The sequence below is a fragment of the Lepidothrix coronata genome, unplaced genomic scaffold, assembly GCF_001604755.1.
Source record: "Lepidothrix coronata isolate B3197 unplaced genomic scaffold, Lepidothrix_coronata-1.0 Scaffold9, whole genome shotgun sequence".
NCBI lineage: Eukaryota > Metazoa > Chordata > Aves > Passeriformes > Pipridae > Lepidothrix > Lepidothrix coronata.
In genome coordinates, this window is record NW_016690189.1 from 2,687,440 (window position 1) to 2,700,226 (window position 12,787).

Consider the following 12,787-nt stretch of genomic DNA (forward strand, 5'->3'; position numbering starts at 1 on the left):
CTACTTCATTTTTCAGTTAATAAGACAAGAAATGTCATTATTATTTTAGGCATTAGCTGTGATGTGAGATGGAGTGCATGGCATTCCCTGGTTAATAATGCTACATTCTGTGCTATTAACTTTTCAGAGCAGCTGTTCCTGCTACCTACTGCCTTGTTCAAGACAATACTCTAAGTTACAGTCACTAAAAATGTCTATTCATGAAACACGATGAAATACAAACAGACAAGATTCATGAATCTTTAACTTTGTATTCTAATTTGTTTTTAACTAAGTTGAGGATCAAACATGAACATTTTGGTATTTCATATATGACATGTTTCTGCGTATGTACCATGGGACCAAATCAGAAACCCTCAGTTTGTTTTTTTTAATAACGAGTTTACCTTATGTAAAATAAATAAAATTATGTAAAAATGCCAGGATTTGGCTCAAATCTGTGACCTGGGCAGCAAGTACATGGAAAAAACTGTCAGATCCCTGCCCCTGCTGTCTGATTCACATAGCAGTTGTGTGTGCTAGAACAACATGACTCTTAGTACACAGGCTACTTTTAGGCAGAGAATACTCCCACACATACATCACATCGAAGGTTTTGGCACACTGACCATTTAAATTAAGAAGTATTATATAAAACATGCCAGGAACATTAAAGAATGACAATACAGTAATGGAAATAGGTTGAATTAGCTTTGTAATTAGTGTTCTGCTATGTCAAATATTGTTATATCAGCAACAATAACAGTATTTTTTATTTATTAGCATTCCAGGAACACTTATTATTACATATTTCTATGTTTTTTGAACAAATCTTTTGGTTAACTAGACTTTATTTCCATGATAGATAATAACAACAGAGTAAAACTGATGCCTGACGCTGGTATTCCTGGATCTGACTACATTAATGCCAGCTACGTGTCTGTAAGTAGAAAGTCTCTCATATTTTTAATATGTTTGTTTTCTGGTAGAAGAGAGAGTTAAAAAATAACTTGCAAGAAGAACAGAATTCTAATTTTTCTTTGATTTACTACAGCCACTGTTGCCATGGCATTTTTCAAGTGACTTCTGTGGCACTGAGCATGACTATTTAAAAATACACATTATTGTATTTTCATTGCTAAGCAATGATTTCCAGTAAGAATCAAAACTGTGTCCAGTAAATTGCTTTTTATAAATTGTCTCATACCATTATCATTAAAGACAGTAGTGAAACTCCCACAGAGGTCAATTGTTTAGACAGGTGTTATTTGATCTCTTGGTTCAGGAGTTAGAGTTGTTTTATATGAACAGGACAATGTAAAGATAAACTGAAAACTTTTACAAAAATTGCTCGTAGTTTTGGCATGGCCCTTATGGAGGAAAATGCAAATAGGCTTCTTGAGGAAGAAACTAATACTGTATTTCTCATCCTCGGCTTTCTTCCTAGACTTTTCATTTTCTTATTATGTAGTCAGTAAATTCTTTATCTATATTTTTACCTGATTTTTTGTCCTGTTGAAGCTCAAAGTGTGAATTATAATTATGCATTTAATTTCTTTTAGCAGTGGCTGGTGATCTCATATGAGGTCAAGACTTGATTTGCATTACACATTTTTCAAACACATAGCAAGACGTGCAGACTGTAGTCTAAACTGATAACACAATGGCAAGTAGAAATGGTTATTTCCAGGTAAATGAAAGACATTCACAGAGAATAAGCAATAGAGCTGAGAGCATCTTCCTTTCTCATTAGAAAATGCTGTTTATTCCCTTTATATGGAATATCTTTGTTCTGACAGTTAGCAGACAGGAAGAACCATGCCACTTGATGCTGGGACTATACACAGAAAAACTGAGAAGGCAAACGGACAGCTTGGAGCATGGCCTAGTCTTTACCCTTTCTATCACTACCTGACACGTCATGTCTTACGCAGGGAACATGAACAGCAACTTCCAAAAAGCTGCAGCAAAAGCCAGTTACAGAGAGTGTTCCCTGTTGAGATTTTGCTGGTCTTTACTGCATACAGGCATCTCATTTTGGGACACCATTCATCAGTGAATAGACAACTCTGGTGTTACCATTTCTCAAGGCTAAAGCTTTACCCTTTAAATGCTCTCCGTATTTGTAGATGTGTAAATATATAAATGCATATAGCTGAACCTCTGCAATATGTGTATGTATGTATTTACATACCTAATTATTTAGGTGTATATGCATATGCACGCAGGATTACTCTAGAGGAGAAAAGACAACGCAGAAAGAATCGTGCCTTGCAGAATATATCTCCTAAGGAGTCTTTCTGCTGTGCCTTTTGCAACCGGATGTGTCTATCTCGTATTGGCCTTTTTAGCCACCAACACACTTGTAACAAACGTGGGTAGAGCCCTTCCCAAATCTTCATTCGCGAAGCCTAGCCACGATATACATATGCACAAATATAAAGAGAGGAAAGGAGAAGTCTTGTATATAGTTTTAACAAATGGGAACTCTGCTGCTACTTTTATTTTCATTGGTTAAACAAGAAAAAGTCAGTAACTGAACTGTGAGCTTGGCATCCCTGAATCATAGTTTCTCACCTCACTCTCAAATTGGGAAGGATTAACATAGTTTCCCATTTCCACCTGTTCTTTATATTATAGATGGAGTAAGTAACAGGCAGCTGTGAATTATAGGGCTATAATTCCAATAAGGAGCTTTGATGGTGCTATAAACCACTGTGTCAGTTGTTTTGAGCAATAAGCAGAACTCTGTGATATTATAAACTGCTAGTAGTACAGCATAAATTTATTGTTATTATTGTTATTATTTTACTTTCTGTAATACTTAATAGTTCCTCTATGTATGCTTTGTTTCTTTGAGGAAACAGATCCAAGTGAAACCACGCACTGACAGCACTCACACAGATTTTTTTTCAACAAACTTCCTCCCAAGTTTTACATCAATTTAAAAATGAATTAAACAGTAGAAGACAACACCAAAATAAAAGTCAATGTCTACAGTAGGTTTCTCGAATACCTTTTATCAGAGATCATTTCTTTGAGTAAGCTCCAGCCCTAAGTTACAGCAGATCCCTGATGAGCACAAGAAGAACAAGGTCATCAGTGGGGTGTATCTTGCACTAGCTCTCAGACTGCTCCTTAGTTGTTTCCCTGGTTCCACTGCTCCTTAGCACTATGTTGGCCACCTCTTGACATAGTTCTTGGTGGACTCTGCCTAGATCTGCAGGAAGGCTAGTATGAAGGCTTACTTTTAAATGGGAATTGATGACCTGATATCCCTGCTAAATGCATTTCTATTAGCATGGCATTCCCCTATGTCTGACTAGGTTTTAGCCTTAGGCATGACAGATACAGGCACAACTATGAGTCACATGCAAGCTCCTTTTTTTCTTTGCCAACAATTATGTGTAAAATGTTTTCTTTTTCTTAGGGTTATTTATGCCCAAATGAGTTTATTGCAACTCAGGGACCGTTACCAGGAACGGTGGGCGATTTCTGGAGAATGGTGTGGGAGACAAGAGCTAAAACACTTGTGATGCTTACACAATGTTTTGAAAAAGGACGTGTAAGTTACCAGTGTACCAATTAAAAGCATTTGATATAAGTGGAAATTCTGTATGTAGTTTCTGTCAAGATTATAATACAATAATGTTAATTAATTAGTAATCATCTCCCTGCAGATAAGATGTCATCAATACTGGCCAGAAGATAATAAACCAGTGACTGTGTTTGGGGATATAGTGATTACTAAATTGATGGAAGATATTCAAATAGACTGGACCATCAGAGATCTAAAAATTGAAAGGGTAAGCCAGAACTGGAAGTTGATTTTTTAATCTTTTAATGCATATACGCCGTACTACCTGGTTGTCCTGCGCTTTGTTCTCATTCACATTTTATTTACTGAGAATTTCTATCACAAAGAGGTCAGATATCTTTCTGACAAGCTTTGAAGGGCCTATCAGGGTTACTGAAACTCTGATATGGTGGGAGGTGAGGTTTCTACTTGGGCACCTCAATTGTCTCTTCTAGAAAGGAGTAATCCTAACCATTCTGGAATCAGACAAATCCCTTTGAATATATCCCTCTCAGATTAAAGGGAAAGATTCTCTGGTGCAGCTGTTTTGCATTGTACCACCAGCCGTTTTGACCTCCACCCCCAGGAGATGCACCCAATATAAATGAGAATCATCAGTATTACTCCCACTCTGTATGGGAAGTGAGGGTAGGGCTGCAGCGTAGATCCGCGACTATAGTTCCCACTCTTTGGGAAAATTACTACCCAGCATTAAGTCAGAGCAGCAGGTAGGCTCAGTAACAGTCTGGGAATAATGACCCAAGATTAAGACAGCCTTTTTATGCACTCCCAACCTTGATCTGTGTTGTACATAGTGCAGCCAGATCCTAAGAACTGAACTTGGCTATCCAAATGCACTTATTACCATTCTGTGGCATGTGCATGTGACAAAAGGCACACAGGGGTTAAGGGATTGTCTCAGTGGTCACCCAATAAGGATATATTGTGCACATAGTACAGGGCAATTGAACATTTAAAAATGATTGGGAGAAGATAAATCTTTTTTCAGCTAAAATAGAACATAGAGTAAACAAGACTAGAAAAGGGACTATTAAGAGTAAAAGTACATGCCAGCAAAATGTGGAGTCACCTGTGTTAACCAGGGAGAGGCTGAGAAGATAATCTGACTTGACTAGGTGATCCATTTACTATAGGTGAACTACCCTGCACAAGAAGTTATGCCCTTTACAAGCATGTCATTAAATGTGCCATATTGCTAGTTTTAAGATTGTACTTCATCTTCCCTTCACAAATGGGTGGATTCTTCATGATTCTCCACTGAAGGTAAAAAGCATATGTGAGGCAAATAACTCAAAATTATTGCCATATTGCATCTCCTTAATTTTTATGTTGATCAATTAAAAAAAAGCATAGACATGAAGTAGTTTCTACATATAATTACAGTTGTTCAGTGTTTCTTGCAATATGAAAGGAGCAAGTGATTGATTCAAAAGAAATTTAAAAAAAATAGGAACTGGCTCATTACACAACAGTTTATTAAACTGTGTTAGTCCTTGCTGCAGGATATTGTGAATGCTAAAAACTTACAGGGCTTCAAAAAATCTTCATAATTTAGTAGAAGAAAATTCTGACAAGTACTATTAAATTTTGAGATACTGTCTCTGGCTAAATTCACAAGTCACAAACTACTAAGGATATTCTGGGGAACTATAAATACATTGTTGTAGTGTTTTATAATGTTCCTTAATATTTTTCCTTAACCACTGTTGGAAATAGGATATTGATCTTGACAGGCCTTTGGCATAATCCTGTTTGTTCATTTTTACATCCTTCATAAATGATTTATATATCAGATCATAATCTGCTCTTTTCTTTGGGTTGCTCTTGCTGCTGCTCTGATTGAGAGGGCATCAAACACTTAGAAAATATATCAGTGTTTACCAGTGTACGTGTGTTTGCCTTCACTACATCGGATCAGTTTTGAAGTGGTTGCTTTTTCCTAAACAAATTTCTCATTCCAGTTCACTAATCTTCTAAACGAGCCATAGAAATTTCAACCTTCAATCTAAAAATTAGATTGATATAGTGGCTGAAGTCAAATGGAGGGTGACTGCCAAAGTCATTAATAGTTCCTGAAAGATGAACTTGATGCCATCTCAGAAAACCCCCACCTGCCATAAGTTCTGCGCACAACAAATTATTCCTTCATGCCAGTACATTTTATAATTATTATGCTATTCTGACTGTTTTTTACACGAAATTTTTGAGAAGGCTATATGTAACTTACTGAACCTTCTGTAACATTTCTTCTGTAAAAATTACATTATTTTCTATTTTTCAGCATGGAGACTGCATGACGGTGCGGCAGTGTAACTTTACTTCTTGGCCAGAACACGGAGTCCCTGAAACAACTGCACCAATTATCCATTTTGTAAAACTTATCCGTGCAAGTCGAGCACATGATAACACACCAATGGTGGTTCACTGCAGGTAAGCACATTCACCAAATCATTGTTTAGTGTCTTAGAATTTCAAGTGCATATTAAAGTGCAGGGAAGTTGCCAGAAGAAAAACAATGAAGACTGAGTGCACAGACATGGTTCTAGTATGGACAGCAATGAAGTTTCTCTAGCAGTTCTTAGTCCTTTCTGGGAGGTAAAATGCCGAAGTGTGTCTGTTCTTTCATTCATGGAAATCCACTGAGGTGATGTTAGTGAAATTATTGCTTCAACAATTACCATAAGGTACTCCTGGATTTATCTCTGTTTTCCTCTTTAACTATAAGAATAGGAATAGCAATGGTACGTGTTTATTTAAATTACTTCTATTATGATTAGAGCTCTTCTTAACAAATAAGTATTAAAAATGTATTTATAATGTACATGTCACATATCATAAGGAAGAAACTATTTGGAAGCCACAGAGAATGACAAATAGGAATAAAGGTTTGCATAGGCCACATTTCAAACTCAATTGCCTATAAACAGATAAAATAAATGGTCTGGTGGTTAGAGGTGTTCAGCTGTCATAGTTCCAATTGGTTTCAAACTCAACATCCTTAAACTGCTATTTCAAAGAGTAAGTGTGTGAGGAAGGCTGTCTTAAGGAAAGTGATGAGTGTGTCTGCATTTTTTGTGCAGGTTGGTGTTCCTGCTGAATGAGTGGGCACACTCCAAAATAGCGATCTGAACTCAGATTTGATTCTTTGCCTCATTCTCACTTGATGTTAGGAAATATGTGAAAGAAAAAAGAAAAGCTGTCTTTGGTGCCACAAATCTCTGCCCTAACTACGCACTTTATCATGCATGGGAGTTCTTTTTTTTTGTCCTCAGTGTCCTAAGGGTACCACCCATGATGGATGGTAAAGCCTCATTTATTAGATATCGTCTTTGACAGACATTTACCTATACTACAAGGGCCAGAGAGACTATTACAGGAGAGAACAACACACTCTTCGTGTTTTCAGAACACTGGCATTCTCTGGAATCCCTCTGCAATGAATCCTATCCTGTTTTCAGAACGCAGATATGTAAAGGGGCCACCATGGGCCAGATACTCCACCTGTGCTCAAATTCCTAATGCTTATAAAACTTCATTATGTGTTCTCATATCCAAAGAACTCATTTATTGCTTTCTGGTCATTAGTCTTGCAAGTTCAAGAGTTTTGCTATATATCTCCTGATTATCTGCAGTGATATACCCTTCATTTATTATACCAGTTGCAGAGAAGTCTGATAGTGATTTTCAGAAAATCCTGTTCATTATGAAGTCTTTAAATAAAACACTAGCTAGCAGCATGTCTTGCACACTTATCCTCCTTTTAGAAGTATTTCCTTTAAAATGTTTTGCTAGATCCCATGTAGTTTTGTGTCAAATACCAAAAGTATCTCAGAATCCAAGTGTGATTTCACAAAATCTTATCACTTTTTTCTTTCTATTAGTGAGCTCTGGAAAACTCACACAAAAGCTGTAGAATCTTTTTTCCACTTAAACAGGTTTGGTTTAGTTATATTTCATTTGTCTGATGCAACCGCTTTGTAAAATCAAAATCAGAACATGGCTCAAATCAAGATGGCTCGAGATTTCACTTTATTCCATTCAGCAAGGAGACACACACATCACAAAATGTAAATACTGAAAAAAGATTTAGGAGTTTTTTCTGAAGTTTTCTTTTCACAATAAACTTAATTTATCTAGAATATTCTATGGAAATATGAAAAGCATTAACATAAAGGCTTTATTTTATCTTGTGTATCATGTTTGCAGTGCTGGCGTTGGAAGAACAGGTGTTTATATTGCACTTGACCATTTAACCCAACACGTAAATGACCATGATTTTGTGGATATCTATGGACTTGTAGCTGAGCTAAGAAGTGAAAGAATGTGTATGGTACAGAATCTGGTAAGATTTATCTATTTTGTTTTCCTGTTGTTAAAAAGTCAATCATCTCATCTCCTGATCTACAAACAAGACTAGAAAGCTCATAATAATCAGCTGTATAAAACATTTTCTACCAAATCCTGCTTATATTTATTTCAAACAATGTGCAGATAAATGGTTTGTATCTATTTAAGTATATTTGGCCAGCAAGGTCTTGACAAGTGCTGAAAAGAGTGATATTTAGACTTTAGAACTTACATAGAAATTTCTCAGTATTTGAGAAAGTTTATTTCAAGTTTTGGGTGAAGAACAGTTGTTAATATAAAATTGATTTGCTCATTCATTGACTTTATTTACTACTTAAATGTAATTTTTTTGTGTATGGATATGTGGCATAGTCCTCTAAACTTTTAAATATTTATTTACCACTGAACTCATTATTGATTCCTTGATTCTGTTTCAGTTGCATCAAATAAAATAGCACATATGGATAGATTTAAGTACAGACTTCAGTGGTCAAAATCAAGGCAATGGTGGGTTTAGGGTCTAAAAAAAGTACATTTCTGGCAGATTTATTCAGTATAGATATAAGTTTGTGATGAACTGCTGGTGAGGAAGACCTCTGCTATATCTGGAATTCTGAGTATATGTAAAGGAGTAATAGAAGAATTTAAAGCTGATCCTAAATGTCCAGTGGAACAGAAATTAGCTATGTTTGCATAAGGCTTCTGGCACAAGTCTACTGTAGGCCAGATCTAACCCACGACCTGAAGCCTTTAAGTCTACAGAACAACTCACTACCTTCTCTGTATGGATGAGTAGCTTCAGGATGAACCTCCTCATAACTGATGGATTTAAAGTGACTTTAATGTAAGGAGACTTGCTCCACTGGGAATGCAATTCTGCTATTCCTTATCACTGCAGAATATATGAAAAATGTGTCAGAATATACAAAGCAGTTAACCTCTCTTCAATAACTGCACTTCAGAAGATTTTGCAAGACCTCCTGGTGATACTCTGCCATGATATATCTTGTAAGGTGCAGTCTGATTACCATTTGCTTTAAATTTTTCTGTTTGAAGTATTGATGAAACTAAACAATTGCCAGGACTTTCTTGTGATGATGAATCCTGGGAATGCTTTTTGGTTGTTGTTTTACACTTTTGACTAGAAGTAGAATCATCTGAAAATAAATCAAAGGCTAACAGAACATTTAATGTGAGCACTCCCAAAATAAAATATTTAAATGGTAAGACATTAGATAAGATCAATGTACATTTTTAAAATATGCATAATTTTTTTATATCTCTTCATGTGCATATTTGGGTGGGGACTAGGAAAAGGTGTGCCAAAATGCTATACAAGATGATGGTGTCATAGTTCTGATTTCCTAATGGATCAAGTATCAATCTATATGCTAGTTGCAAGAGCCTGAAACAGGTTGTTCTCTGTCCAGGTCATTTCTAGCTCATGCTTGCAAGACTACAAAAGTCAGATCAGCAACAAAACTTGCCCAAAGGGAATCAATCTTGTAAAGTTTTATGGTAGATTGCTATTCTGAGAGTTCTGTTATAAAATACTGTTGAGTTGCCTATTAATCAGATTTTATGTGATCAGCACAAAAGATATAAAGAGAGGAGCAATTCCTTCCCAGAGCTCAGTTTAGAGATCCATCAGTCAAACTGTAAAATCTATGGGTAAAATAAGTAAAAACTGCTTGTTCTCAGACCTGTATTTTGCTTGTTTATAGCTTCAAAATAGTTTTTCTTTTGCCAACAGTCACGATCTGTTACTGTAGCCAATGGATGCAGAATAGTTAAGAATGTCATTGATTCTAACCGGGAAAATAACTTGTTACACATACATTGCCCAGGTAGCCTCTCCCCTGGCAAACCCAGAAAGATTTTCATTGCTACATCAGAGGCAGCTGTATGAATACAAAAGATTACAGAGCTTTCAGAGTCTGCCTTCTGAACTGGAATAACTAATCTAAACTCCACCGAAACTTCAGACCTTCATTCTAGAAATCCAACAGACATGTTAAAGTTTATCTTGTTGCCAAGTACAAAGGCTAGTTTGTACAAAGTAATGCTACGCTACTACTTTAGTAAGAAAGCTATTGAAAAGTGTAATGGTACCGTGTGCTTCAGGGGCTTATGAAAGACTGTTTTAATTACCCACAGCTCTGGAGCATAAAACATATCTGTGTAAGCGATTTCTCTTATACATCTGAGACACTTGACTTGAAAACTGACGGCAGTTCTGAAACAAAATATCAATTATTGAGCAAAAAAATTACGTATTTTTACCTGGGCAAAAGTCAACGATAACAAAGTGATTTTGGTAGAGATATTCCAAATCTCTCTTGACAAGGTTCTGGGAAACATATCTTAGCTGACACAGCTTGAGCAGTGGGTAGTTGCACTAGATAATCTCAAGAGGCCTCTTCCAACCGGAACAAATCTCTGATACTGTGATCTGGCTTGTTTTCTGCATCTACATATACAATACTTCTCCTATGTGAAGATATGCTTAATCTATTTATTATATTTCTATCTATTTTCATTCCTTTATTTCATTCTTACATTGCCTTATTTTGTTCTTCTCTTTTCAGACTTTATATCCTTGGAAGTGTCAAATTAACTTTAGTTGCCCATACTTTGCATTATAGTCTGTTAAAAATGAGGCTACAGTTCAAGAAGTATCACTAAAAATACTGTGGGTTTTTTTGCTCCTAGCAATGGTGCATGCTCCTAGAACATAAAAGTTTAGCTTTATTTGAACTTCTGCATTTGAGTGCACCCTGCTGGTTTTCTCTGTGCTAGAAAGAGGGGAATTTTCTTATCTAAATATTACATTCATATGGTTCAGTTTCTTAAGTCTGAATCTAATGGCAAAAAGTCTTTTCATAGAACGAACCTTCACAGAAAATTGTCAAATAGCTTATTAGTCTCAGTTATGGCTAGTGTAATTTCATATATCTTACTGTGCATAAGGATTAATATGTTTTGACAAATTTTAAAGCATTATGCTTCATAATGAATGAAATCAGATCAGGTATATATGATATGGTCACTGAAGTACTGAGATTGCTCAGTTAAACTGTAGTTACTTTGAGAATATCTAGATGTTATAAAAAAGTAAAAGACTTTTTGGTATTAGAAGTACATCTAATCAAGCATCTTTAAATTTACATCTTACAGGCACAATATATATTTTTGCATCAATGTGTATTGGATCTGTTGACAAGCAAGGGAAGTAGTCAGCCCATATGTTTTGTAAATTATTCAGCACTGCAAAAGATGGACTCTCTGGATGCCATGGAAGGTAAGGAGATACAAACTGTCTCAAAATCATTTTTTCATAGACTTTTCCAGATTAAGAAGCAGGAAAAAAGTACTTTGACATCCATTTTTTGGCTTCAAAAATGTAAATTTCTAACATTTTTCTGCTCTTTAGTCTTCCTCATAGTAATAGCCATTGCTCAATCTTTCCACTTCTTTTTCCCTGCAAGATTTTTTAAATTCAGCCAAAAATAGTTATCTGCCATTAGTTACTACTTGTTTACAACGTAGGTTAATGTAATGTATCTGTTTCTTTTGTAGGTGATGTGGAGCTTGAATGGGAAGAAACTACCATGTAAATACTAAGAGTAAACATGAAAGAAAATGAGATTTTGAAAGTTAGTCATATTTTTCTAAGCACAGGGGCCAAAGTGAATTCCCCTATTTTGATGATTAAAGCAAACACAGATGATCAAAGCATCTTCTCTTCTATCAATGTGCCTTCATAAGTTGAAGTATTTTATTCAGAACACTGAGCAATAATGATTAGGAGTACTTTTGCACAGACTGCACTTCTGGTGTTATATGAATAGTGCACCCAGTATGTATAAAGTGTGTTTGAACATATTCCTTTTTTTCTGATTATCTTTGTAAAAGAAAAACGAGCCAAATAAGATGTAAAAATATCATATTCCCGGTGAACTTTTTTTGGTGTGAATTTGATGTGTTCTGCATGTTTTGGTTTTAAGTAAAAGCTACAGTTTCTTGAATCATTCTTGCTAGATTGGCTTCAGTGTTGTCAGCTCTTGCAGATTAATTCCAATACCATCATAATGATCTTTACATAACTGTATGCTCTGGTGTTTTGAATATTTTTTTTACAAGTGGTAGCATATCAGCTCATGATCCTGAACAGCTGAAGAGTCACCTTCTGACATGGAAAGGATTATTCAACTCTTACACAGCACACAGTAGCTCTTCAGGGACACTTGGGGCTATTTAAGCTATTTAATAATCAGCAGGTTGTTTTTTTAAATATATAATGGTGATTGCATATGTTCAATGCAGAAGAAAGTATTTAACATTCCTGCTACTTTTTCAAACAGATAAAACAAAGTAAAACTATAAATCTATTATCTATTACAAAGAATTTTAGATTGACTTATGTAAAAGAATGTCTAGAATTCATTCAAATTTCTTGAATATAATACTATTCAGTATTTCAAAAGATTGCTCAAAATGTAATGTCAAGATATTTTATGACAGTGTTGTCAAGTAAAAATGTTCTTGCTTCTTCCTCAGGCTTGGCATCACTGTAGACACTGAAAATTATGGGAGCTAATATTTGGAGATTTAATAAAAGGAAACATCTTCCACTTCCACTAATGATTATTATTATTATTATTATTATTATTATTATTATTATTATTATTATTATTATTATTATTATTATTATTATTATTTATTATTATTATTGGAAAGAGATCTGAAACAGGAATGAGAGAAGCGGGAAGCTCTTATCAGAGAAGCAGAGCAAAAATATGTAGAGTAGGAAGACTAGAGAGATAATTAAACTGTGTGCCCTAGTTTTGCATGGAAGTGACA

General features: G+C 35.3%; 1 protein-coding gene across 1 annotated transcript in view; it reads left to right on the plus strand.

The window, feature by feature from the left end:
* The window catches only part of PTPRQ (protein tyrosine phosphatase, receptor type Q), a 116,567-nt gene extending 104,007 nt beyond the window's left edge, over positions 1-12,560 (plus strand). The window contains exons 46-53 of the mRNA XM_017804252.1: positions 276-300; positions 827-921; positions 3,410-3,544; positions 3,660-3,785; positions 5,859-6,007; positions 7,784-7,919; positions 11,102-11,225; positions 11,504-12,560. Coding sequence (XP_017659741.1) covers positions 276-300; positions 827-921; positions 3,410-3,544; positions 3,660-3,785; positions 5,859-6,007; positions 7,784-7,919; positions 11,102-11,225; positions 11,504-11,541 — 828 coding nt within the window. The 3' untranslated portion in view covers positions 11,542-12,560. The remainder of the gene's footprint in view (positions 1-275; positions 301-826; positions 922-3,409; positions 3,545-3,659; positions 3,786-5,858; positions 6,008-7,783; positions 7,920-11,101; positions 11,226-11,503) is intronic.
* Positions 12,561-12,787: the final 227 nt, after the last annotated feature.